Here is a 27,852-nt window from a genome sequence, read left to right as displayed (position 1 = left end):
TCCATTTATTTTAAATTTATTTTGTCTACATTTAGTGAAATAAAAACATCGCCCTGTACAATCCACCATCAGCAGTGAGTACAACAGCAAAAATTATTATACAGTTTATACACACTAAAATCTTTTCCTTTCCCCTATAAAGAAACCAGAACAAACCTAATCAATATAGAGTTTAATTTAGAAGAACTCAAATTACAGAAGGGAAAGCCAAAATTATGACGGTCTTTTCGGAGCCCCCAGAAGTTCCCGATTCATGTTGTTGGAACAGTGAGTGCAGCTGGAAGAGTGAAACACGCTCAAGTTGTCCGCTCGGGTCTTCAAAAAATTACCAGATATTTAAATTAAACATGGCTAGTTAAAGAAACATTTGAAGCAGAGCAATATAACTGGGAATTTTGCCTTACCAGTTGCGGTTTCTTTTAAACCCAACTTATACAATGCGCGAAGTGCTAAGCAACACTACAGAAACACATTTACATCAACACTGAAGATCTGGGGAAATGAAATTCCAACAATTTTATTTTTTTTTATATGAGCTGTATTTTCTAAATTTGTTTTTATTTTTCTGTTTTCATACAGTATTGAAAACAAACGCGGCACATTCACATTTTCCCGAAGAATTGTAAGGATGATCTCTACAGGGATAACGTTGAAAAGCCTGAAGCTCAATCAATTGATGTCGAAAACTCTCAAAAGGAGTAAAAGGCTTGATCTGAATGGTCTAGAACATGTATTGTAATTTAATAGAAGAGATGGTCGTCTTAATATTAATGATTTAAAAGAACTTCCCAGTTCATGCGAAGAGTATAGTCCAAGAATAAATCAAATTTTCTGAACGCATTTTATGCTACGTAAGTGTATACTTTGCGATCCTCAGGTGTTCGTGCCAAATATTCTCTCTCAATAAGTCCTTCAATACGTTTTTTAATAACAACTGGACTTGGTAAGAATCGGGCCTTCAGCTGCTGAGTTACCTAAAACAAGATCAAAAACAGTAATGTAAGATCACCGGGGAACTAAGAGCCTTAAGCATCCTAACTGACCAAAATAATGAGAAAAATGTACTTAGACAGGGCTGGCTACAACCATGAAGTATAAGAAGTGATTTGCAAACTCCTGACATTTTTTCCCCCGTCAGTTGCTTGCTCATTTTTGGGTACGATTCGAAGTCTGACCCTCTACAGAGGCATGGTCACAACCTGAGAATCCTCTCAATTTCACAGTCCTGAGGGAGTTCACGAGTGGAAAACACGTACTATTCCTGAAGCTGTCAGAACTCAGGAGTTAAGAGCAGCAGGATTCTTTCTCCCTCTGCTAAGAGCTCAAATCTCTCAAACCTGGAGCCAGCAGTCAGTAATGACATCAAAGCAGAAAGTAATTAATGTTAAGTACTGTGTTTTTTGTCGCTGAGTGTTATTTCAAGGAATTTGATAACATCATAATAGCGCTAAAAGGAGGAAGGAAAGTTAGATATACTCATGAGTACATTCTAAACTGAAGGGCGAGGATTTAGATGTCTTCAGATAGACAGGGAGAAAGAAGAAAGGCTGGATTAAATACAGCATCCCTCAAAAGCCTTTCAGAATCACGTTAGTGAGAGCTAGGAAACTTGCATGAATTAACAGGAAAATCAAAAAGGATTCCCAAGCCCGTATCAAAACCGTGTACAAGCATACCTCTGCTACTAGCACATTGTGTTGCATCTTCTTCCTAGATTTCATTATCCGAACTATAGCAGCTTCTATCTCATGTTTTCTGTCATCATCTACTTTCTGCCTTGTTTCTTTCCTTTCTGGATCAGATTCTCCTTGTTTGGCAGCAACTTAAAAGAAAGAGAACGTAAAGTATGTTAGAAAAATTAAAATTAATTTCATTGTGTAAGTGTTAGCTTCACTATTTATTTCATCTAGACATCAAGTTATATTTTCCTGAGTTTTGACATTCTCAAACTTGATTTTTGGATGAAAAGCAGCCACAAGAACATATTAACACTTTCTGGCATATTTTGATAGCAACTGACAAGGTAACAATCTGTTATTTAATTATTGCTGTGTTAAGATTTGAACAGTACTCAAATCTGCTTAGAGGCACCACCAACCCCCATCTCCCATGAAATATTTTTTCTCTTTAATACAGCAAATAATCCATTAATTAAAATAGAGAAAGGATTGAAAATTTACTTCACAAACTAGTGAAATGCTAGCTAAATACTAAAGTCAGTCAGAAGAAATAGTCCAACTCAGTTACATTCTTTGTATTCTGTTCTTCTCTTCTACTTTAAAGTTCAAACGGTTGTCACAGAGTTTACTTTAATTATACCAGGGAAGTGTCTTGGGTCCTGATGCTGGACTTGGCGGCTGCGCTCCTGCTCACCAGAAAGATGCCCCAGACAAGGCAAGTGTGCTGACACCACAGCACTCTGCACGTGCACGAAGACAGTCTAGCTATCACTTACGCAGAGGGATACACGCAGCGTAACGTATGCGGGTACGACTGGCTTTTACACGCTTACATCCCTGGGCACAGCGTGCTGCGCAGAGGCCCAACAAGTTATGACATGCAACAAACAGCACGTGAATTACTAAGGTTGCACTTAAAACACTGCCCATGGTGCTGTATGTTTTAGGTACTGAGTTCTGCAAAGTCAGAAAATATTTTTAGATGTACTGAAACTAAGAACTAATCTTCCAAAATGCTCTATGCAGTGTATCCACAGCAATGCTACAACTCAAATTATTTCCAGAGAGCCTTCTAGACAAAAAGGTATCATCATTACTTGGGCGTAATACAAACCAGCACTCTGATGAACTAATGAAGTGGTATTGTACCGATCAGCTTCTCGTATCTGTTAAACTCAAATCATTGTCCCAAACCGTTACTGGCACTTGGAAACAGCTGTTGGGCTAAAAACACCACTCCATTTCACAGCAGTACAGCAACTTATGAGGCAATTTTCCAATTTCTGAATCAATCAGCAGCCTATTTTTAATTTTACTATTTGAGTTTGATTTCTTTTTCAGCATTTCCTTTTAAGAGACTATTACAAATTTTGTGAAGCAAAAGGCTTAACTGTGACTTCCACACTTTTTTCAGTATTTGGGTTTTCATTTTGACACGACCAATCATCAACAAAAAAAAATATACTACTCCCTTTCTTTTACCTGTATGGACATCAATCCTGCAAAAGATCATTTGACACTTTAAGGCAGTTCTGGGACTGTAAGACAGAAGACTATAAAGCTCCCTTACCTGTCTGAATCTTGACTCTGTGTAGTTTCGATGTGAACTGGTCATTCACTGTAAATATATGACCATTTTCTATTTCTTTTGATTTCGGCTCTTTTGTAAGAACACGTTGCGTTGGTTTGCCACATGCAAGGGACTGTAGGGCTCTAACCAGTTCTCTTTCGGGGATATCGGTTTCTTGTTGAATTTCCTAAATAAAAACATCTTAATTAGTTTATTGCTTAAAATGTCCACCTTCAAGCATGCAAAAGAATATTGCTGTGACAGCTGTAAGGCTTGAAAGGTTAGAATTGAGGCAGTAGCGAAGCCTCAGTGTGTACTACGCAAAATGATCCACCTGAGTCAATGCAGAGAGTGAATTCTGTCAAATAAATAGTCACCACGAGTTGAAAATAGAAGAATGGATATCCAGCTGTTTCATTTCACTGTAAGTCTGGAGACGGCTGAAAGGATTTGTTCCCCGTCTCCAGCATTTGCTGAACAGAGTGAAATCAAACCTTTTCAGTAGTAACTCAGTGATGGAAAGCATCCATGATATTCCTGAGCATTCCTGGCAAAAAACTGCATGAATGCTTTTGCATTCAGCAGCAGCGTTGTAAAGATCTCATTTTCAAGCGGAAGTAAACAAGGCCTAGTTTCAGCGTAACACAGAAATAATCTGGATTAATTATACCTCCTTTCTGGATAGCCTGAAACAATTTATTTACAGCCCAGATGTCCTTTGCTAGGACTTCCCTAGGTGAAATACAAAACCTCCATCATAGTCCAGCAAATGTACGAATTTTGAAGAAGAAGGTTTGTAAAAACATGTACCTAACTTGTTGCACCTCTGTCAGTACTCCTAAGAGTTCAGCTGAGAGCCATGTCAGAGAAGTCACCAGTGACCACGAGTTAGGAAGCAAATTATTCTGAATGCAGAACGACATCTTAACATGCTCCAGGAGTAGGCCAACTACTACTGCTTCCTCAAACCTCGCTTGTTTACTGAGCTCCCATTCAGGAGAAGTTCATTTTAGCCTCATCTCTATCTTCTCCCTTTTTCTAGTCTGAGGAAACTGCAGACATCCCTGATTTCACGTTCCCATTCAGACTCTTGAGGGACCTCTAGCAGCTAAACATTAAACTACCAAACAGAAAGAATAAACCTCACAGCCATAACTGTTCCCCAGCTTCCCCACCTCTGGTTCCAAGAGCAGTATCAAGCCCTCCCACTGTCCCCATAAATTCCTAATGCTCATGGCACACAAGTCAATCTGATGACCTTCAGGCTAACAGCAGCAGTAACAACTGAAATTGCTGCGATCTGTAAAGACGTATAAAGAATTTGGTAGAAGTTCTTTAAATAGTGACCAGAAAAATTAAACTTCAGGGTACAACTAAGTTCTGTTAAATGATGTTATTTCTTGAGTGTACTCAAGTTTTTTTAAAATCAATCCAGAAAAAATTGCCACTCTTCCGTCATCGTCCACTGCTGACAACATGCAATAAAAATAATTTATCTGTACTGGCCTCTACTCAGACCCTGTAATTAATTACAGTGCATCTTATCTACATCTCACTATCAGGTTTCTGCGATGCCAGGGCACAGAGTATGCCTTACTTTTCAACTACAGACCCAACATTACATGTACAACGTTGACTTTATGTGAAATCATGTTGAGTTGTGTTTTTGACATGAGTTCAAATATGTCTGAATGAGGTAAATTTTAAAAAAAGTAGCACGTCTAAAATAAAAAAAAAAAAAAAAAAAATCAGAATTTTTGACATCTACTGCTTATGGATGATTGGGAAATAATAAAGTGTTCTAAAACTTAAGAGCATTCTTAGCATAATGCATTAATAAATATTCATAGTATTTGAAGTAAGTGACACATATCCACACGTTTTAACTACCTGCTAGTATCAAAACACCACTTCCCAAGTAGCTCACAGAAAGTTACTATCTCTTCATTTGTTGCTTTATCTAAAACACAACTGGCACCTTCATGCAATTTTTTCCAGATCCAGCACAAAGTAGTACTAAAAAAAAAAAAAAAATCCCCAAATTGCTATAATTCTTTACACGGTCACAAACAAAAAGCCTTGAAATGGACCGATCAGCATAAACTGAACAACCGAATGCACAGTGACAGATTTTAGGACTTAAGTAAACGTAAAGCCTCGAGGCTCCAAACCAAAGCCAGCTTATTAACGGTGTAATGCCTGCGACGTGCAGGCTCCCAAACTTTGACTTCTGATCAACACCTAAAATTAATCCTTTCAAAACTAAATCACTCTACAAGGAAATACATATACTCTGCTTTTGATGAAAGCGAAACAAAGAGCTAAAATGGAGGGGTTTTTTTTGATGCGAAACATCCCTATACCAACCACTATGTATTTCTGTGTTGATTTTACTCCACTCTGCAGCATTCCAATTCAGCCACTACCGTATGCGAACCACTTGGGTTTCAGAATTTATAAGCTAGCATTAAAATAAGAACCACAGAAAGAATCACACTGCAATCTACTGCCTCAGAAGGCAAAAACTTCAAGCTAGATAAGAAAGATTAGCTATGAAAGTAAATGTGGATAACAGATGTTTCTGCGCTTTTTCCTTCAGTCTGTAGCATACCATTTTTCTAAACATATTTTTATACAGACATTTGATGTAACAGTGAAAAACTTACATGTTTTTCCCCATCTCCAAAAATGCCTTATTTTAAAGAGCACACTAGAGTCCTGCATAAGAGCAATACCTGTAACACAATCTCAGTTCTAAAAATATTAGAAGGAAAATGCGCAGAAGAAAATTAGAAGGAAAAACATTATGACATTTTGTTAAAACGACAAAAAATAAACAAGCATTTTTATTTTTATTTACACACTTCAACTTGTATGTCTTCCAAAGCACAGAGCAGCAAAAGAGAAAACAGGTAAGCCACTTTTAAGTCCTAATCTCTCACTTTTGTGGAATTATTCAACAACTTTACTTCTCCTACAGTCACATTTGTATTTCTTGCTTGTTCTTAGATTCAAGCAGCATTGGCCACCACATTTGTTTTTTTTTTTTTTGCATAAACAACACATTGCTGTATAGGAATGCAATAAATTCATACATTTTTAAAATAAATTTTGCTATGTAATAATCCTTTAAGTTTTTATAGCCCCTAATGCATAATTTCTGCATCATTATTATCCCATTTTTCTCTTAATGACATGGCCTAATGGCTATAAGGATTATTGTGAAGATGCTGCCGAGTTTGCAATTAATAATCACACTGAATGCAAAACACAACAGCAATGCCTGTTTAATGGTGAAGGCAACTTCTAATTTATCTTTTCAGCTGTGAATCTGCAGAAACACTTGTCTATCAGACAGTTTTACCTTCACACAAGCACACACACCACAACTCACCTCTCATGCTATGTCACAGTAAAAGCACTGATTTGGTATGACAGAGAAGCAAGAGTTGCCCAGCACTAGCAACTAATTGCGGTATTCAATAATCAATGAACAATGAACTCTTAAGTTTTCATAAGCTTTCCTGGCTTGAGTTAAAGACAACTCCCACACGCTTCACCAAAGAAACCAAACCAAACAAATATGCCTTCTTAATGTTTTGGTTACAGTGGGACACAAAGCAAGAGTTTAAGAGCTCCCAAAGCAGAAATAAACAAGACATACTCAACCTAAAAGCACATGGACATATATCTCTATTGTTTGGTCTTAGTAAAATAAACTACAATTTACAGCACATATGAAAAACCATATTTTTCTCTGCTCTACCAAGTATTATTTACTCATACATGGGTGAGGCTCCACTCGTAAAGCCTACAATTTTGTGGGCTAAGGTAGCCACCAGCCCAATTTCAACACCAACTTCAAGAAAAAATGAGCTGTTAAGTCACTCTCTCCCCACACCCCCAAGTACTCATCAGACAAAGTACTCAAAGCTGTAATGATTCTGCAATAGATTTCACAACACAGAGGACTTTCTGTGCTCTAAAATAATTTTTTTTTTTAACTATGAGTAGTTTATTAAGAGCCTCTTATCAAACTCTGCCTTCCTTAATCCCAGTTGAGATGGTTCCAAAGAAACACTCTTTATTAACAGGTTAGAAGTATGCCAAATAAGCTGAAAACAAAATTCAAACAAAAAGGCAAATGATTGCTATGCATAGCACAGTCAAAAGTAGATAGGAAGACCTGGACATCCACTCAAACTACACAGCTTTTCAAGGCTGCCAATGCTCTCTCAAACAGAAGGTAACATAAAAAATGAAACTATTAATTACCATTAACAATACAATGCTCAAACCTCACAGCACAGGATCCTCCTCCACTCCCAAAGGCTTCTTTATCACCTATCAGCTGACCTCTTCAACCTTTCCCAGCAACGCCCCTCTAGTCTCCTTGTTAAGAACCTACCCGGACCTTCTTCATTGTCCTTTCTGGCTCTCCAGCACAGAGAAGGGATGCGAGTTCTTTGATTCGTCCTACAGCTCACTCAGCCTGCTAATTTAAGCACTTCAGTGTTTAAGAAGCCAGGATACAAACCCTTCTCCACCCTTTGGCCTCTAGATCCAGTTTCTCAAAGATAAAATGAGCAAATGGAGCCACCTGCTGCATTCCAGCTCTGTGGCCTAGGAACAACCACATTCACAACTCTTCAACATTTCTGAAAACTTCTGTTCCCAAATGATTTCCTCCCCTAGGACTGCTTCCCAGGTGCATTGCTAATGATCTGCTTCCCGTATTCACTGGCTTGATCCATGCTCAAATAGAATGAGAGGCACCTGACCTTCAAAGGTTTACACAAGAGGATGAGACAGTACCTAAATCAGTTATTTAAAATCAGGTGAGAAAGCCACAGCACGTACCTCAAATGTGTATTTTTCTCTGTTGTTAAAGAGCATTAATATCGTCATCTGGAAAGTGGAGACTTGCAATATGTGCTTCCGTGTATTTGAGCCAGTTACCTGGGCACCTCCTACGCCAACCTCCGAGCCATCTTCCTATTTTAAAATGACAAAATTACTATTAGATTATTCTCCACTGCAAAATATTTTACCTTGGTAAGGTGAAAGTTATACGACGAAACAATTATCTAGGAGCTCGGTCTACACGAGTGACAGAAGAGCATATGCTTGGTGGCATAAGCAGAATGTCTCTCCAGCAGCTGTCTTAGAATCGCAGGGTGACTGAGGTTGAAGGCATCTCTGTAGGTCCCAGGGTCCAGCCACCACTCAGAGCCAGGCCGTCTACAACAGGATGCTCAGAGCTGTGGCCAGCCAAATACCGAGCATCTCCAAGGACAGACTTCACCACCTCTCTGACTCCTGTTCCACTGCTTGCCCATACTCCTCCACTTTTCTTACTCTTATCTTTAAAATTATCAAAACGTTTATCCTATGGTAATACAATTCTAACATCCTCACAAACGCACATTACTAATATTTTATGTTATAAAAAAATTTGTTCTCACTTTGCTTTGCCTTGTATGTTCCCAAGCATCATGCCATTACTACCTCTAGCTTAGCATTTTAGAACTGGTCTAAATCACTAAAACTATTTTCTTGTACATATAAACATTAAGCAGTGACTTCTTACTAAGAATCTCACGTTAGAAAAAATGCTGTCTACATTGCTAGCACTCTGCATATGAAGAGTACGCTAAACTTGGCTTAACAACACTTTCTCACATTAACAAAAGTTACTCCAAAGAGAAACAAGTTTCATTTCACTTTTGACCAATTCAGTCAGCCCCCAAATCACTCAAAGAGCATTGAGGTCCCTTCAAGATCAAAATTACTACTTTTCTACAAGGTAATGACAAGATGATGCTGAGTGATTCATTCAAATTAGGTTTGGGGGAGGGGAGGGGGAGCAGAAACAGAACTGCTACAAAGGAAGAATCAGACTATAAAACCAATGGAAGGCATCTTTTTTTATTCTTATATTACCAATGGGTAAGCTTTTATTTTACAAAATTCTGACGTTATTACAAATGTGCATTTGCTTACTTAAAAAAAAAACAAACAAACCAAACAATATTTTCATAATCTTGATACCTTACCTTTTTAACAGGTCCGTAGAAAGTGGCATTGAGATCTGCAGAACCCATATGATGCTGGAGTGTCAGCTGTCGCCCACTATGTTTGGCTAAATAAAATCTGTAATATCGTTGAATCCAGAACTTAATACATTAGCTCACATTTTGCATCTAAGAGGCAATGGCTTTAAACAGTTACATGGACTTTTCACAGCCATTAAGGACACTAAAGAATTTCTAACTTTTGCTTTTTCAAAACATTACTCTTGTGAGAATTCTAATTAAAAGCTACCAAAACCGCAAGCCTCATGATGTAACGACTGCTTTCTCTAATTTTCACATGAACTGAAGAGCAGCAGTATGCTAGCTAGCACGTCTTTAACTCTAATGGTAAAACATATCTGTAAGTTAAGTTTTAAAAGTTTCTTAAAATCTCTACCTAAAAATCCGGTTTAATACGTACCTTCTAAATATTTCAAAAGCATGCCTGGGAGCTGGAGGGATGTTGCACTTTGGTGTGGCTGACTGAGTAGGCCAGTAACCTGTTGTGAGGACCCGCACTGTAAGATCAACACCACCTAATGAGACCTAGGGACAATTGGAAAAAAACAGCCGCTATTTTAAAACAGGATCACGTTTCACCGTTTTTCTATGTCAGTGTAGAATGTATAGAATTTTCAGACTAAGAAAAAAATAGACATACATCTACAAATATTATTTTTACAAAGCCAGGCAAATTAGCTAATCACTATCAGAGCAGACAGTACAGCAAAAAACCCCCACATCATTCCCCTCTGGCATTTAAGAGATAGAGAATTTAACAAAACAAATTCTTAACCAAGAATCAAATGTCTGTGATGACAAACAGAACTCAAAATACATATAACAATTCTTTCTAGATAGTTTTTTGATGACATACAGTAAAAGCCAGGGTGCTAAGTGTATCAGTTTCAAAATAACTGTTTATAAATTTACTTTCTGGAAGCAGAGAGTGAATGCTGAGTATCGACTGTTAAACAGCTTCTGCAATTTACCTCCAGTCGGCAAGGTACACACACAAGCCAGCCACTTTCCCTAAAGACAGCCATTACCATAAATATTCAGCACGGGTTAGGAAACATTCTACAACCCAACTGCTGATCTACAAAGTAGTTCTGTTAGTAGGTGATAAACATCTGGCTTCTGGTGAGCATAATCCTCACTGGGTATCTCAACTAAGCTGAATATTATTAAACTTAAAACTGACTACTTTCAGCTCCAGGAGGTATAACTAATACCTTCAAAGTAGTATTAGTATTGTGGACAAGAAAAACCAAAGCATACTACATCCAACTTGTTATAAAACTACTACATAAAAATAGAGCACATTATATTTGAGAAGGTTAAAAACTGTCGTATGAACTCAGAAACTTCCACCATTAAACAGCAGAGTAGCATTTCCACGCACTACAGAAAAGTTTTGGTATTCTGTGTGTTGAATGCCTCTGTGCATCAACAAACTTCGGCCTAGGAAACTTCTGAAAAAAACTAGACAGACCAGTGACAGGCTACTCAAAGAAATACCTTTGAATTTCACCAAGGTTTAAGAGGAACAATTTGCAAAAGTAATTAAAGACCTATACAAAGGTTGCTCTGCACCCAGCATTACTGCCATGCTTCTGATCTCACATCAGTGATGTCAGGAGGCTCACAGAGAAATTCAAACAGACATTTAGACACAGAAAACTTAGCTAATCTGTGAATCACCTTTAAAAAAAAAAAAAGCTTCAACAGTTTTCTCCCTCCAGCCAAAATGCAGGGAAAGGCCATCAATGCAGACAAAGATAATCTCTTTATCTGGAATCGAAATGTCTAAGTTGAGATGGCAACAGTTTCCCAGTTTTTCTAGGTCTTAGCCAGACCAGAAAACAGCATGCATTTAGAATGCCTCACATCATACATTATAGAGAGCACTGAACAGTGTGTGACTTGAAAAAGTTTGGGAAGCAGTTTATTTTACAAGATGACTCTGCAGCACAAAAATGGTATGAACTAATGGAAAGTGCCTTCAGCTGATCTCATTTTTACCAAACTCCAACAAACCGAAATTTCAGGATCACCGTTGTAGAAATTACTCATCATCTATTAGCTTGGACTTTCCCTAGTGCTGAGCTTTCCACTTACTGATAGCAAACAAATCACCATCTACGCAGTCCTTGGCACCACCTATATCTCAGAATATAGGATCCAGCAGAAGACTTTGCAGGCAGGATTATTTAGAGAGGAGCAATGATTAGCCAGCCATCAGGCAAACTGCTGGTCCCTTGCCAAGAAGATGATGAAGTTTCAAATAAGGCCTAGCAGAATATCTATTAACAATTTAAATTCATCCTATCAGCTGTACATAGCTAAAAAGAAGATAGAGACACTGTTTATTAACTCACTTAATGTAAAACTCTCACGTAAAGTACATGAATCTTTAGCACAACACTCCCCCCCACGTACAAGTCCTGCATGCTACCTAAAAACCGGAATATCCTAATAAATTGCTCTCAAGATTAGTATTTCAAGCATTCTAGAAAGAAAACTCAATTAGCCTCAAAAATAAAAAAGTGGTAAAGCTGCCTGTGCACAAACACCTTTATATCTATCCATATGTGCCTCTACAGCCCTTTCTGAAACCACTCAGAGCATCCTGTTCTTTCACTCATGATGATTCACAGTACACTGATGGGGAAGATTTCAGCCGAGTGCTTCAAGACAGCACAGTTTTTAAATCACCCTGCACAACCAGGGACATCAGGCAGAGTAGAGTCACAAACATATATTCCTGGCATTCAGATTTCTGAAACATGCTTGATGTACAGACTTACCTGCACACAGGGAACTACATGGCTGTTTATTATACATTAGTAAGTGCTACTAAGTATCAGTATAGGAAAGAAGTGTTTGCAGTAAGCAAACTGGTATCTCAAAATAGCAGTGATCTTTCCACTATGCAATATTCCAGAGGTCCCCTTTTACAAGAAGGTGTAACACTTCTTGATTGAAGAACTAAGTCCATATTTGGTAATTTTAATACAATTGTACTTCTGCTTTTAACAAAGGCATTAAGTGCATCAGGAAAGCTGAATACGAGACGGCATGTTTGTCAGACACCCGCAGCATGGAATGTTTTTCTTGCCGTTAGCATAAAACACGGGTGGCAGTGAAGATGGCCTTCGAAGAACGAGAAAGGGAAGGCGGTGCTGGTGACACGGTTTGGAAAGGCAGAGGAGAGCAGGCGGCCCGGGCGGGGAGGCGGGCACAGCTGGGCACAGCTGGATGGGCCGGCGGCCGCCGCCCGCCCCCTGCCGGCCGCAGGCGGGAGCAGCCGGGCGCCTGCCGCAAAGCCCTGGCAGAAGCCTGCGGACACAAGAAGTGCCGAAACAGGATTTCACGGAACGAATGGGCACTGCTCAAGCCGTGGATCGGGCTTCCAACCGACTCTTTAAAAACTACAAGCCTTCATCAAGGTGTAGGGTTTGTACGGAAGCAAAAGGACAAGCACGCAGAGCCCCGCGCTCTTACCCCAGTTGCCTGAAGATGTTGCCTGAACTCATCCATCGTTGTGTTTGAGATGCTCATGTCCCTGAACATTCCTTCCAGTTTAGAGGTGAACTGACACCCACATTCAGTCTGAAATACACAAAGTAAACCTTTTGTGCCAGCACTATGAAAACAGAGCTTCTGATACGTGAACTGTGAGACAGAGTTACTTTATAAATCTGATTAAAAATGTTATTTCTGCACATTTGGTTAATGGGATTTCCATTTGCACTACTTTCAGAACTTTAAAAAGTTTCATTCTTCATACAAGGACCTAACTGTACACATATTTAAACTTGCTTTCCTTCTTTTTTCTATATTATTGTATTTTTTGTTTCTTTTAAGTTTCCTATCTCATCTTAAAAAAAAAAAAAATCTGCGAAAGCTTATCAGATCAAGGTCAAAATTGCGGGTCAGTAAAGTTTGATTTTAGGATGAAATCAGCCAGGTTCAGAAGTTCCCTAGCCATTTATCATGCTGCTTAGGAAGAAGCTGCATTAGAACTTGCTTCAAGGATTGTTCACCTTTAGGCTTTACTTCTCCATCCCTTGGCTTATTTAATCAGTAAACTGAACCAACTAAGGAAAACACGTTTCCAGACACTGAGAAGACCTTTTTTTTAAATCTATCTCAAGCTACTTAATCAAAAAGGAAGTGAGCACTATCATTAGTCTGCAGATGAAGGCAATTAAAAAACAACTACACATGCAATAAAAAAGTTTTACTGTGAAATGTCTTCAAATCTAGTCACTAGATAACAGGAGTTTTCTTCTTATTTGGAAAATCTTAACAAATTTTGAAAAAATTAGTTTATTAGTTTTGTTTTCTAGATTGTACTCTCATCACAGGTGATTTCCAGTATTTCCTTGATTTTATTTACAAAAATTATTCAGGGAATCCCTTCGTACTTTCTGTTGAGGCTTTAAAGTCAGATCTGTATTTAACAGCAATCAAGATGTATGTTTGTCCTTGAAAGAGGAAACCACCATGATGAAACACGTACAGGGTACACAGATACTGTCTTACCTTTAATTTAGATATCATATTTTTCTCAGAGTCATCTGAAACACTCTTGTTTGTGAGAAGTCTTCTTGCCAAGTGCTGCTTGTAATAGCGTTCAAAAACATCTTTCTCTTGCATAAACCTAAATAAAACCATTGCCTTATCCAATATAGTTTCCACTTCTTGCTCTGTTAGCTGTAAAAGAAATAATTTGCCCATTTTAACCTTCCAGCACAAGTGTCTTACACAACCTAAAGTCATTCACAGCAAGCATATGGTCTAACAGCAGCCTATAAAGAAGCCAACAAAACCAGTTTAACACATGAACGACAGAGCCAAAAGAACAGTCTCCACTCCATTGAGTCTGTGCAAAGAAATAGATTTAAAATGGAGGGAAAAGCAATTGTGAGGGAGAAGGGAGACGATGGACGGGTAGAATGCCTGGATGAACACAGGAAAAGTTCCTGAACAAGTTTTTAATTATTTAAAAAAAGCACAGATGGAAACCAGTGTTAGGAGTGCTAAAAGCTACCTGGGAATGAAAGCTTGAGTGTTAAGACTCGTCTTCCAAAGCCTGGCTAGTGCCACAACAGACAAAATTATTATTTATTCTACAAATAAATATAATTTACTATTTGATTCCCAAAGCATAAAGATGCATGCAATAATATTCAGCTTTATTCAGAGCCACTAAAGCCTCAGCTGAACCTGTTCAGTTCCAGGTGCTGGACCTCAAAAAATTTCATGAAAGAAGCTATGAGGTAAGACTGAAGGAAACGGTCGTACTTCAGCTAGAAGAGACACATGTGGTAACAGTCCTCTGGCATGCAAAAAGAGCATGATCTTTAAATTTAATGTATACTTACTCCCTTGACTCCCTTTTTCAGCTTATCATCAATAAATAATGAGAGGTACTCTGGAGACCTAGAGTTGAGGTTGAGGAAGTACTCAAAGTCACCCGCAATAGTCTGTTTGAAGAGTCGATCATTATTGAAAGATTCTTGAAGAAAGCGATCAAACCTACTCTTCAAGTCCAGCAAGCCCTTTAAAAAAAAACCAAAAACATTTTCACTGACTTGGAGTTGTAAGCTATAAAACAGTAATAATAGATGAAGTTGTAGAGAGGACCACGTCTATAGTCAGAGATTCTGCAAAGCTCTTCATGTTAGAAAATATCTGAAATTTCATTTCCATTTTTAAATATCTATAGCTGCCATAAATCTCTCATAGAAGCAATTTTCAGGTAAACTGATTAAAATACTGGTGTCAAATACTGGTGCAGTTTGCTGTAACAGACTGCTCAAAGATTAAGAAAGTTTTTTAATCACCCTTGTTAAAGAGCCTGATTTACTGCATCTTTAAATCCACAACTAAAGGAGGCATTTGTTGTACTTGTTAAGCCTTTTCCATTTCAAATAACGTTGACAAAGTCACAATCATAAGCACAGGATATGGGAAAGATAAGGTTAGCACTCACTAACTGCATCCCTACAGCTACTCAGCAAGTTTGAGGAGAAAACACATTGCAACATCAACAAATCTTGTTAGGTTTCCCCTCCTCTAATTTAAATCCAGGGACACGTTCTATATTATTTAGTCACATTTCTTACTGATCTTTAAGAGTCACTATGAACATAGGCAAGTCAGAAACAAGCAATAGCTCCCCAGTTTTCACGGTGTGAAGATCACAGGCGTGAACTGAACCACCTCCTCTAAGCTAACTAATTTTTAGGGTCTGCACCATCTTCATGTCAAGTTAAAACAACTGAGTGCAAAAGGGGGAAGCATCTTTAAATCACTTTGAGCACCTTGCTAAGTATATAATATAACATTTAGACATTAGACTTGTCTAAATCATGTGTGTATCATATCTTGTTCATGTTAAATGATCTTCAAGATCTCAGTTCCTTAAGAAATTATTTACATGTGGTTACTTAAAGAAGCCATTCAAGAATTACTCAAAGAAGTAGTAATGTCTCTTAGGAACTCACCATCTCACTTAAAGGAATGGTCTTTAGACAGGTTAATTAATGCGTATTAGAAATTTTAAATTCAAAGTAAATCCCACTATCTCTCTGTTTACCAAGGTTGGCTTATGTCTCCTCTCCAGGAGTACACCATCTGAACAACCTGGTGTTAAACAGGAGAAACTGTTAGCACCTTAAATCACAGCAGCATTTTTACATCCCTTCAAATCATCAGAAGCTGTTTTAAATCTAATCCCCTAGCAATGCTTTTGCAATCATCTCACCACTTATGCTCAGGGTTTGGTGATGTCATGTTGCAGAAGCGGTGCTGGACTATGATGAAGTTTTTTTTCTAGATGGTACAACATAGCTTCCTCATCTGTCTTGTTACTGCTATTTAAGTCCTGGAAAGATTCAGATGAACATGGCTGAGACAGGAAGAGTGAGGTGGTTTCTCAGTTCACAGCTATTTTTATTTGGGGCTCTAGTGGTAATCAAACATCAGTCCCTTCCCTAGGACACCTATGTGAGATGGCTGGGGTGCACACTAACGGGCTGAGGATGAGCTCTGCCGAAGCACATGCAGCATGGCTGTGAGTCTTCTTCAGCTTCATTACTCTATTCGCCTCTGCAGCAGGAAACACTGATAGCATCTTTATAATTAAGTTTTAAAATATTTCTCAGTTAAATTTTTTATGATACCCCTTTAGGTCCACCAGGATTTAAAGGAGCAAAAATTACTTCAAAGTAATCCAGGCACTTATTTTTCCACATAATTTGCCCCTTTTAAAAAATAAATTAAAAATCGTACTACCACAAGAAACACAACAGGCCTTAATCATTAAAACTAATACATTTCAAAGGGCATTCTCTCTTCTTTTTAACAGTCCTTGGAGAGGTGATTCTTGTTCAAGCTTGGCAAGACGTTTGCTTCAGCACTGCCAGAAAATTAATAATCCAATCAAAAATGTTTTCATACTCAAATGGCTTCTTATGATAGTAACCAGTTATAGCAAAGTTATTGATTTCAAACAAAAGAGCAGAGATTACAACAGACATACAGCATCAAATGTTTCTCATAAAGACCAGACACAAGGACTTGAACTACACATTTTAAAAAGTTTAATGGAAACACATTTTCACAGTAAGTATAAAACACCTTCCAGCTATAAAAACACTTCCTTAAAGTTCAATGAACTCTAAAGATTTTATGTGCAAATTTAAAACCATATTCTCAGAGACAATGGCAGAGAAAAGACAACAAACACTCCTGAAGCTTATTTTGTGATTTCGATAAATTAATGGTTCACATCACTTCTTAGTGCGAGATGGAGAACAAGAAAGAACACTTACATCTTTTAACACGCAGAAGTGCTCTGTTTCTCAGGGAGACGGAGAACGAAGCAAGTAATTGGTTATGATTTATAACACATTCACCTCTCAGCCACAGTTAATTGTGCCATGAAACACTGTCATGTGATTTTCGTCTCCATAAACATTGATAGCTAACATTGCGGAAAATTAAACAAAACAGACACTATAAAGCTATTTGCCAGCAGACGTACAACTCTCTCTGGAGGCAAATATTACTTAGGATAATCCAAAAAGTTCCCAGCAGTTAGATAACTAGCCTGAATATGTTGTTTAATAAAAGCAGCTACGAAGAGCACAAAAACTGAGCGTATACTTTCCAAGCAACTGTGGTAAAAGAAGAGTTCTAAACGTGCCTGAAAATTTAGAACACGTACACTTTAAACAAAATGATCTATGTCGCTATTAATAATAATTCCTTTTGAATCAATATTAAGGTTTATCTCTTACTTTGGGAAATGTGGGAAAAATGGAAGAAGAGAAAGTTAAAATATTTAACTACCTGAATGTAGTCAACTGGATTCTTTCCTTCTCCCTCTTCAGAAACTAGTGCTTTGCCTTGCTCTCTCAGGTATGAGCTCATGCACTCGCACATTGTCTTCAGACCATTTGGCACACGGCTAAACAACTTGTACATGCAAGCAAGGTCTGAAAACAAGAATGAGAGAGATTATGCAGGACACCCTCTGTGATACTCCTGTAACTCATTCATTTCATAGAAAAAAAGACAACAGTAAAAGTTCAGCCACTTGAGACACAAAAGCATCCCTCAGGCACTAGAAAAGCAGCTCAGGCACTAGAATCTTCTGATGTCCCCTTTCCTTTACCCCTGACAACACACTGACTGCAGCAGCCGCAAAATTAAAAACAAAGATGGTATTCAATTATTCTAGGTTGTCTACAGCATGGAACCTGCTATTGCTGATCCTCAGGCCAGCAAAAGTTGATGCTTGCATTAAAGAACGGTGTACTCCAAGCTTCAGTAAGATTATGTTTTCCAGTGATATGTAGCTTCCGAGGTTATAATTCCAAAAATCAAATACTGTATTAAAAGTTACAAGCAAAATCTAAGTTAAAACAAATAGGACACTACTAATGAGATGCTTGTTTCTGTATGAAAAGCAAAAACTGGTAAAAATTGGAGTTTAATTCATATTTGCCTTAAAGTCAGGCATATAAATTTACACTACTTTGTTTCATCCATCTAAAATCACGATAAGTGGCTTAGCTTAAACAGTGCTTTCCAAAAGAGCAATCCATCCTTGTACATTTATGGGAAATCTTATCTTCACAATGCAGCATGTATTTCCCCACAGGGCCTACAGAAGTTCAAACTAATTCCTGCATCTTATGAATACTCTTCAAAATCCTTGTACCCTCAGCCTGAAGGCTATCTTAACTGGATATTAAAAAAAAAAAAAAAAAGTCAAGTATAGTATTATCACTTTCCTTTTTGATATAGTAATTATCTTTTCTTACCTCTAAGAAATCTGCTCACTTTGTCACTCTGACAACCACCTAGTAATTGTGAAGCTGCTTTAATGAACAAAGGCCATTAATCTAAGCAGCAAGTCTGTTCCCCATTCTCACGGCTTTAGCATGAGCACCAGTTTCCAAATACAGATCCTACAATCACCCTTTTCATTATACTGCTTAAGAAACTTATGTTCTATCTCCTTCCATAGTAACTTCCATTCAGTCAGTTATTTCCCTCTGTTAGGGAAAACCAAATCTGCTTCTTAAGGAAAAGCAGCCAACGTTTTTTTTCTGCAACAAAGCCCTCTCCCCAATAACTGGTCCTGTGATACTTCTATTAAGTCAGTCATTCATACTAGCACTTTTTAAATAACCGCTTGGAGGCCAAAAAACTTCGATGCATTTTGACAGCTACACACTAGAGGAAAAGTAAGAAAATGGCTCATGGAAAACAGGTAACAGATCACTACAATAGATTTGTACTCTTCTTAAGAGATACTTGGCTTACCAAAAAAGTACCCATATGTGGTATTGCACAGAAACAAGTTACACATATGGGCTCCTTTTTAAGAGCCCTCTAAAAGTCTCTGAAGTACTATTCTCAGATGTTTGCAAAACAGAGCTACCAAAGAGTTTTTACAATCACACAGGGACACAAACATCAAGCTCCACTTATGCTATGTTTAAAACCAACACGCAGTATCATAAGCATTTCTCCCACACAACGCAGTCTTACCTTCTGTCTTCCCATTTTTCAGCATATGAACTAGCCCAGAGTTCTCCATTTCCACGATAGTTTTCATATGCTTGGAAATAAGCTCCCTCTCAACAACTTTCACAATTGGTTCTTCTGTTGATTTATCCAGACAATGCATCACCCGTTCTATTTCTTCATTGATTCTAGCTTCTACTTTCTTTATATACACAGAAGCACTGTTTTCAGCTAAAAATTTCTGACTTTCCATCTGTGATTAACACAAATTAATACTTTAGATTTCTTTTTTTTTTAAAGGGGAAAAGGAAATGTATTAGTTATTTCAGATCAGCATCGGTAAGCAAGTTCAAATCAAACCCAGCATGTCCAGCAAACGAGATCTTGATACCCCAGAACAAAAGCCCCATGATACACAGAACAAAATACAAATTCTATTACACTGTTTCATACGTAAGAAGGTACATGAAATACGAATGTAGTATTTTTCATACTAAAACAACTTCAGCCAACCTAGTTTCCAGTTACCAAACAGAGTTTTAGCCACAGGTCCAAAGAAAACAGAAGGATGGGGAGAGGGAAGAAGCAAAGATTCCTTTCAAATATGAATTTATGGCATATTTATGAGTTGTGGGCATCACCAGTTCTCATTATTCACATCAGCAACAATGCTGAACACATTATTTCATGTCGAACTGGTTTTATCCATACTGGTCAGTGTAGTCTTTCAGAGGAAAGATTTTTTTTTTTTTTATTTTAAAGGCAGAGCTTTAACTTAAATGGAAGTAATTATTTTTCTTAATTTTATGTAGCACCAATGAAAAACAGAATGCAATGACATTTAAAACACTGTGCAATATATGCTTCTGATTTTCAAAGAAGTTTGGAGATCAGAGGATATGACAGTCAATCCTGCATAAGAACCGGCAGACTGACAAACTATCTTGTCTAGGTATCTTTTAACATGTTTTACAATTTCTATCAATTTCCAGTAATAGAGGAGCATGATTACAATCAACAATCATTCAATTGTCTTTTTTTTCCTGAAACCAGCTCACAAAAAACCTCAGGAAATATTTAAAATATGTTATTTAGTGGTTGGTCAACAACTGGATAGCCACTTGGATACACTTAATTCCTTGACTTGGTTAATTTTATTATAAAATATAACTCATGAATGCAGAAACCACAAAGGAAATAAAACTTCAAAGGCAGTTCGACAAGTAGTCTCCCTTCTCCAATCCCAGCCTGAAACAGTTTGAACCTTTCATGCTACTGGTATTTCAAGAAGAAATTTTTTTTTTTTCTTATTTAATGGAAGTGGACATACTCAAATAAGAAGCAATTACTTAAAGTACCACCAATTCTCACAACTCCAAGCAGTTATAGCAACAACATTTCAAATACAATATTACAATATTACTGTACCTGAAAAAATTCTGCAGACATCTCCAAAAACGGAGCCTCAAAGTCTTCTTCATAGACTGACCTTCCTTCAAGACCTAGAATCATTAACATCTGGCAAGCATTTCTTATTGCGCCTCTGCCAAAAAGTAAGTTGTTAACAACTTGAGAAATCTACATGCTTGTAAGACAGAGTACACAGCAGAATAACAACTCAGAACATAATATCAACTTAAATAAAATACAGTAATAGAAAGTCCATCCTAAATCTGTTTGGTACACAGTAGGAAGATTACAGGAGCAAGATTGATTGTTTCTGTTCTAAACTAAATTAATGAGCTGACAATGGTCACTGAATATTTTAAATACAATGATAGGGAAGCAAGTTCTAACCTGGAAAACTATGAAGAATGTATTTCAACACACAAGCAAGTAAGTAAAAACACTACTTCAAAGAAAACTGAAAACTGCACATGTAGCTTGGAATTGAGCAATTCAAACCAACTGCACAGATGAGATTTGCTGTGCAAAGTTTGAGGGTTTTTGTTTGGTTGGATTGTTTTTTTTAAAAAACAACACAAAATGAGAATGTATCAGCAAGTTAAGCATTTGGTCAGGCATAAAAACACATCAATAAAATGTGAAAACAAAAGAACTGCATCCAGGAAAAAATTCCACTTTCTGGCAGTAGGGGACAATACACAGCTGTTGCCAGGGATTATTTTTCTCTTCATAAATTGTATGTTGGGCAATCTCAGTCACAGAACTGCAGCCAAAGGAGCACGGAGTTTACGTGTCTCCACATCCAACAGCTGCTCTGAAACTGGAGAAGCACAAGAAAACTTGCAAACGTGAAGCTACTTCAGCTGCACTATCTGCAGTGCGTGGCACAAAATGCCACATCTACTAAACTGGCTGGAGAACACGAGGAAGAGATTTAAAAGCTCAGAGGTGCAACTGAGCTACCAAGAAACAGACGGATTGAAACATGAGGAAGGAAAATAGAACTAAAAAAGAAAACTTCAATAATAATGATTTAAAAAGTCAGGCAAAAGAAAATTAAACACTTTCTCAGTAGAGGTAATACAGGGTAGTAATTGGCAGAGAACTGTCAAAACGTCACTTTTATAACCAAATGCTCTGGCACAAGGTGGTAATGAAGAGATTTAAGCAGTGTTCTAATAAAAAACACAAGATAAATACTAAAAAAAATATATTAATGAGTTTCTCCATTTGCCATTAAGCTAAACCTTACTGTACAACGAAATACATTACTCCAGGTTATGTAGAAATTTTACTTGTGATCAGAAATGCAGATTTAAGCAATTATTTACTTGTGTGTGTTCTTGATTCACTCTTAAAAATTGACAGGTGTTAGCTATAACAAAAGACAGTCACTTACATACACACATCTTACCTGTCTACAACTTCTCCTTTCCTTTCTCTTGCAATCATATCCAGTAGAGTTTGCCGCAAGTGATCCCTAATACAGCCATAGCGTACAACTTGGTCTCGAAAAATAATCAAGCCCAAATTGTAGACATTCTCCACGTTATTTTGTTGCACATACACACGATCCTACAACAAAAGGCACACACAGGAGTAAAATATAAAATTCAGTATACCCACACTATTAAAAATTTCAAGAGATTGGTCATATTTGCACTGTACAGAAATAACCAAATGAATCTTCTCTTCTTTCCTTATAAAAGGAAATTACGAATACCCTCAAAACTCAAAGTCAGTCCCATTTCCCAAAACTTCATTTACCCAGAAAGTTTACTTTGCTTAAGAGCGTAAGCACAGCATTTATGACTCAAGCATGTCAGAACAAATCTACAACCTTGCCACTTTTTACTTTGGGGGCAGGGGAATCCCCAAATACTGACAAAATTCCCAGCACAATCTGAAAGAGGTTTTACTTATCTACTCAAACCTCTTCCATCCACCCCTTTTTGTTCATTAAGAAAAAAAATAATTTTTCTCCATCTCCCACGCATCCTCCTACCACTCCTTTTAGGCAGTTCTCCCCTCAATATTCAGTGAAATTTCCTGAAATAGCATCACTAAATGAACAGAAGAAAAAGTAAAGTCAAAATGAGACTAGCTATAGTTAAAGTGTTTACGGATTGATACTGCAACATCGTACGTAGGGACTTCTGTTGATTTTCCATCAAAATAAATTCACTTTCATTCAACTTGAGCAACTATATCGGAATCCTGTTACACTTCAGTAAAATCACATGCATACACACACTCCCTCAAAAAGACAAGAAGGAGGAGAGAAGAAAGAATATTTTTCATGTTTCAATATGGGTTTAAATTCTATTTCTCTACATAATCTCAGTCCGTAGGAAGGATCAAGCTCCTCGACTATCCACTAGCCCTAAGCTACTGCGTTTACAAACTGAGGCTGACCCTCAGCTCAGTATTAAAGTCCACAGCACAAACATCACTGTACGGAGTTGACTGAGACACTGCTGAGCAGATACCCTCAGTGTCCTACTGCAATCTGCAGATATGTTCCAAAAATTTTCTCCCCCTTTCTACTCCTCTCTCACAACTTATCAACTCTTTAGAAAAGGAAGACTAGTAATAAAGTTAGTAGCAGCCAGAAAAATTAATGTATAGTAAGACCAGATAAGATGATTTAAAACAACATTAACAACAGAAAAATTGTGAGTTTTTACAGACTATTTCTGAGACAAGCAACGATTATTTTTTAAATTTCTGTCTGGGCATAATCTATTCCTCTAATGCAATAGTTTGGGTAATTACTAAAAATACTGCTTTACTACCATTTAAACCTCAGGATGATATTATTAGAAAAAGTTAAGTGTTTTGTACCCACTCACAAATCTGATCGTAACAAGGTTTTCTGAGAATTTACATTGATATAACAACAACCACAAAAAAATCAAATTCCATAAAGGATGAAGAGCAATGTTTGAAGTTGAGTACAAAGATTAGCTTCTCCACTGGTTCCATCAATTAACTTCAAGTGTTTTACCACACACAGAATTGAAATGTAAAGTTACTCAAACATCTAGAAAACCGTACTATTAAAAAAATAAATAACGCTTCAGACTATGGAAAAAAAGATTATAGAATTATAAGGTTATATAAATTCCATAATTAGAAGAAATCAGAAGGAACAGATACCACACCCTTCAGTATTTTAGCAGCTGAATCTACATGGCAAAATAATTAATATACTAATTACATGCCAGATTACCACTTGATGACCAGAAGAAAGTGAAACATTGGGTTTCACAATTCATGAATGATTACCCACTCACTCCCTTCCGACAGGCAGCACTTAATTTAAATGAAAACAAAAAATCTGATGGGAACAGGTCAGATATGCCTCCTCTGTGGCTCATGAAGCAATCTCTGTTCTGTCTCAAACTCAGAAGTTTACTGATTGTCTCATGAAATCAGTTTAGCAATACATGGTGGTTTAGATTTCTGAAATATGTTACTCTAATTTTTCTGTTATTCAGAAACAGGGTTATTTATTTCACTCCCTTATTTACACACTTGCATCAAGAACAGAAGTAAAGATGCTTCTGAGGCAAGACAAGCTTACACCACTTTCAAAGAGATGAAAAAGAAAATCAAAAAGTGGTGTCTAATATACTACATAACCTGAGGAGAAAATAATATATATATGATTTCCAAAGAATATTCACACCTCTGAAGCACAGGCAACAGGGTATCAAAATGGATTAAAACCACGGTCATGACTCATCTGCATAGCTTCTGGAACAGTAACTGCACCAGAAACTCCTCTCAGCGAGCAGCAATGCCTCTTTAGTAAGCCAGACCACCCTGCAATACTCAAATGAGAGCAGCAGCATGAATGTGTCTGATACCGATTTGCTTACCCCTGGTAACAGATGACTTTTACTGTTGACTGGAAGCTCTCCCAACCTAAAATGATTAATCTTAGAGCCAGGAAGCCTCATTTGGGAACAGGTTTGACTGACAAGGCTACATGCTACAGACCAGCAATCACTTCCCACGGGGAGAAGCAGCAGGTGCTTAAAAGGTAAGAGTAACTCTCAGGAGACAAGGGTGGAGTTTCAGACGGCAATTATTCAGAAACTACAATGCTGCTTACACTGCAGAACAATTCTGATCTCAACTAAAGCAAGTTACCCACTGTAAAGTATCACGAGCCACTTTTTGCCCCATCTCTGCATGGATGGACTAGCTGGATGACGTAGCCTTCAGACACTGCTGTGTGTATATATACAGCAAGTGTCTGATCCCAGTTCTGAAAAACAACACTTCTGCCTACTACCTGGTGCATGAGCCGTGAACAATGACAGTCGTATGCCCTGAGGTCAAAACTCACACAGCTTATCTGTCTGTGCCGGCCCAAATGAAGACACCGCACAGATGAGGAGGGAATGCTCCGCCCTCTGCAAAATACACAGATGTGTTCTCAAGAGTAATTGTTCATTTCTGACAGTGTTTAACTGGGACTACCCATATACCTATAATGCAGCCAGGGGTGCGACTGCTGAGCTTGCATGCCTGAAATTGCTTTAAATTTAGCGAGTACAAGTCGCAAAGATGGGGCAGCACAGAATCCAGTTTAGCCCAGTTTCCACAGGATGTTCCAAGGACACTCACGCTCGTGTAACTTGAAGAGAAGACTAACTTCCACTGCTACTGTTACATACAGTAGCTAAATGAAAACTATTGTAGGTACCCTTACACTGATTACTGAGGCCTAAACATGTAAAACTACAGGAGGAGAGCCGGTGCACATAGACTGCAAAATACAGCAAAACTATGTAAACGTGAAATTCAATTGTGGAAACTGGAATGTCTCAAGAAAGTTAGATCTGCCTTTATTGTGCAATTCCAGGTTGTAAAACCTCGCACTAGAACTACAACAGACCTGAAACCAAGCAGAAACCAAGCAGATTTCTACCAGACAACACCACGACACAAGAGACAAGGGAATAAATTTTTAAAAATGCAGAAAGGTCAGCTTTACAGAGCGTCTTGAGGAAGAGATCCTGCCATAAACCTCAAACAGCAAGTATTCTAGTCATGAAGTATTACAAAAATGTACAAACCCCACGAACAAAATAAATGTATTTCTAAAAATGATCTATCTGAATTCATTTTTATTTCAGAAGTAACAAAAATTAAACAGAGGAAAGAGATTAAGATGGGTTGGAGAGGTGTTTGTTTTGACTTAGGCTGCTAACGGGTGAAAAGAAGCTGGAATACAAACACAGCATTAAACAGATATAGTTTAGTTGAATATGCACAATCACTAGGCCGAAGCAAGAATCTAAGAGAGTCGTCTTTGACTAGAAGACCTTCGAAGGTCCCTTCCAACCCTAACCAAGATCAGAATTCAAGAGGATGTGAAATGTTTTACTCTTCCTGATGTCAGACTGCGGTTTGGTGGGTACCAGTAGGAACATTTCCTGAACTGATGGGTAAGTAATTGCGACAGCCTACAAAGTAAGAGGAGAAGGATTCGGTTATCCTTTACTTATAAACGTATTATAATTGCATATACTACTTCTGGTGGAACAAAAGCATATCAAGCAACAATGCCTGGTGACTGAGTTTATATAGTGTCTTTTTTTTTTTTTTTTTTTTTAAGATAAAACACTTCTAATGTAAATTGTATTAGCTGTGCTTGCATAAAGAGATATAAACAACTTCTGACAGGAGCATATCACCAGAAAACTACATTTCATTCAGACTCAACCTCATAAAAGAAGAATAAATCTTTCCTTATTTTATGAAGTTATTGAAAATCATTTCTCTGAAGACCAGCCAGGTCTCATCTTCGATAAATGTTTCTCCACTTCATAACTTCGTGATACTAGCAGCTTTTTCAAGCTTTTTGAAAGAACACCTACTTAAGACTAGAAGTTTCCTGCTCTTAGTCTCTTTCCAATGAGCACAATTATGTTTGACTCAACAGGACACCCCAGTGAGAAAGGTGAAACTGCAAATCTTTTAAGACTTTAAATGATAGCTTATGCTTTAACTTGTAATCAAGCATGTATTTTCTAATGTCAATTTGTCGTATGCCCCTCTAAGTCAAAGAAAACGAGGGAGCCTATCCATTGTATCAGCTCCTTGCATTAGAGAGGTCTATCTAATAAAAATGAAATTTATAACCATAAAAACCATGTTACATTATAGATGTTTAACAGACAAGTATCAGCGCTCCTAAACTTTATAGATGTATCTTGAAAGATAATGTATTACATTTTTACTATTATACTATAAAAACACTTTATTGTAGATGCGCCTTTTCTCCTTCTTTGGGTCTCTTTTTGGTACAAGGGAAAAAGCCTGTGGGAGGCAAACACTTTGTCAAGTGGAGGCCTCAGCTGCACACCCACTTGAAATAATGAGGAACTGTCAAACAGCATATGAAAGACTATATATTCCAAAGGTATTCCAGTTTATTTGTTTTATATTCTGTTCTGAATCTAAAATACAACCAAAAGGAAGTCAATTTGCACTTGCAGGAATGCTGCAGGTCTCCATCTTCTGAAGTTTTGGTGGAAAAACTTCAGAAGTTTTCAGGCTGGGTGTTCTAACAGCACTCGTGAGCTTCAAATAAGAGTCAAGGCATTGCTCTCCTAAGCACAAAAAATGCTTCAGAAACACATCTCATCTTCCCCCAAAAGGGCTAACTGAAGCATGTAGGTCTTCCTCCAACAGGTGACTTCTTGGTCCTCAATATACTGGTCAATACACTAAAGCTGATAAACCAGCTTTCTCTGACACCATTTGAGGGATCAAAGATTTATGGAATCAGAGCAACAGACAACATGGCCTTATCCACTCCAACTACCTATGTGCCTTGGAGCATCCAGAACCTCCTGTACTGAAATAAAACACGACAGCTACTCCCCTAGAAAGCTCTGGATTCCATCTTCCAACTTTTCAGAAAATCCACTGCTAGCTTTGGTAGGTTATTCTAATTGTTAACTATTCTTGACTTTGTCCAAATGCAGCTAGCAGCTATTGATTTGCCTCTGCCCCTCACAAAAAGATTAGAGATTCCAGGATTTCTCAC

At 37.7% G+C, this 27,852-nt stretch overlaps 1 protein-coding gene across 1 annotated transcript in view; it reads right to left on the bottom strand.

Moving 5' to 3' along the window:
* Positions 1-157: 157 nt before the first annotated feature.
* The window catches only part of CUL3 (cullin 3), a 54,672-nt gene continuing 26,977 nt past the window's right edge, over positions 158-27,852 (bottom strand). Inside the window, exons 4-16 of the mRNA XM_086754571.1 lie at positions 22,198-22,358; positions 20,805-20,919; positions 19,401-19,629; positions 17,691-17,836; positions 14,717-14,893; positions 13,875-14,045; positions 12,831-12,938; positions 9,745-9,869; positions 9,306-9,402; positions 8,110-8,244; positions 3,250-3,436; positions 1,677-1,822; positions 158-974 (exon numbers count right to left, since the gene is read on the bottom strand). Coding sequence (XP_086610697.1) covers positions 843-974; positions 1,677-1,822; positions 3,250-3,436; positions 8,110-8,244; positions 9,306-9,402; positions 9,745-9,869; positions 12,831-12,938; positions 13,875-14,045; positions 14,717-14,893; positions 17,691-17,836; positions 19,401-19,629; positions 20,805-20,919; positions 22,198-22,358 — 1,929 coding nt within the window. The 3' untranslated portion in view covers positions 158-842. The remainder of the gene's footprint in view (positions 975-1,676; positions 1,823-3,249; positions 3,437-8,109; positions 8,245-9,305; positions 9,403-9,744; positions 9,870-12,830; positions 12,939-13,874; positions 14,046-14,716; positions 14,894-17,690; positions 17,837-19,400; positions 19,630-20,804; positions 20,920-22,197; positions 22,359-27,852) is intronic.

Source organism: Chlamydotis macqueenii, chromosome 9, assembly GCF_036417535.1.
Source record: "Chlamydotis macqueenii isolate bChlMac1 chromosome 9, bChlMac1.mat, whole genome shotgun sequence".
Classification (NCBI taxonomy): Eukaryota; Metazoa; Chordata; class Aves; order Otidiformes; family Otididae; genus Chlamydotis; species Chlamydotis macqueenii.
The sequence above is the reverse complement of the archived record's forward strand: the minus strand, read 5'-3'. Positions and strand labels throughout refer to the sequence as shown.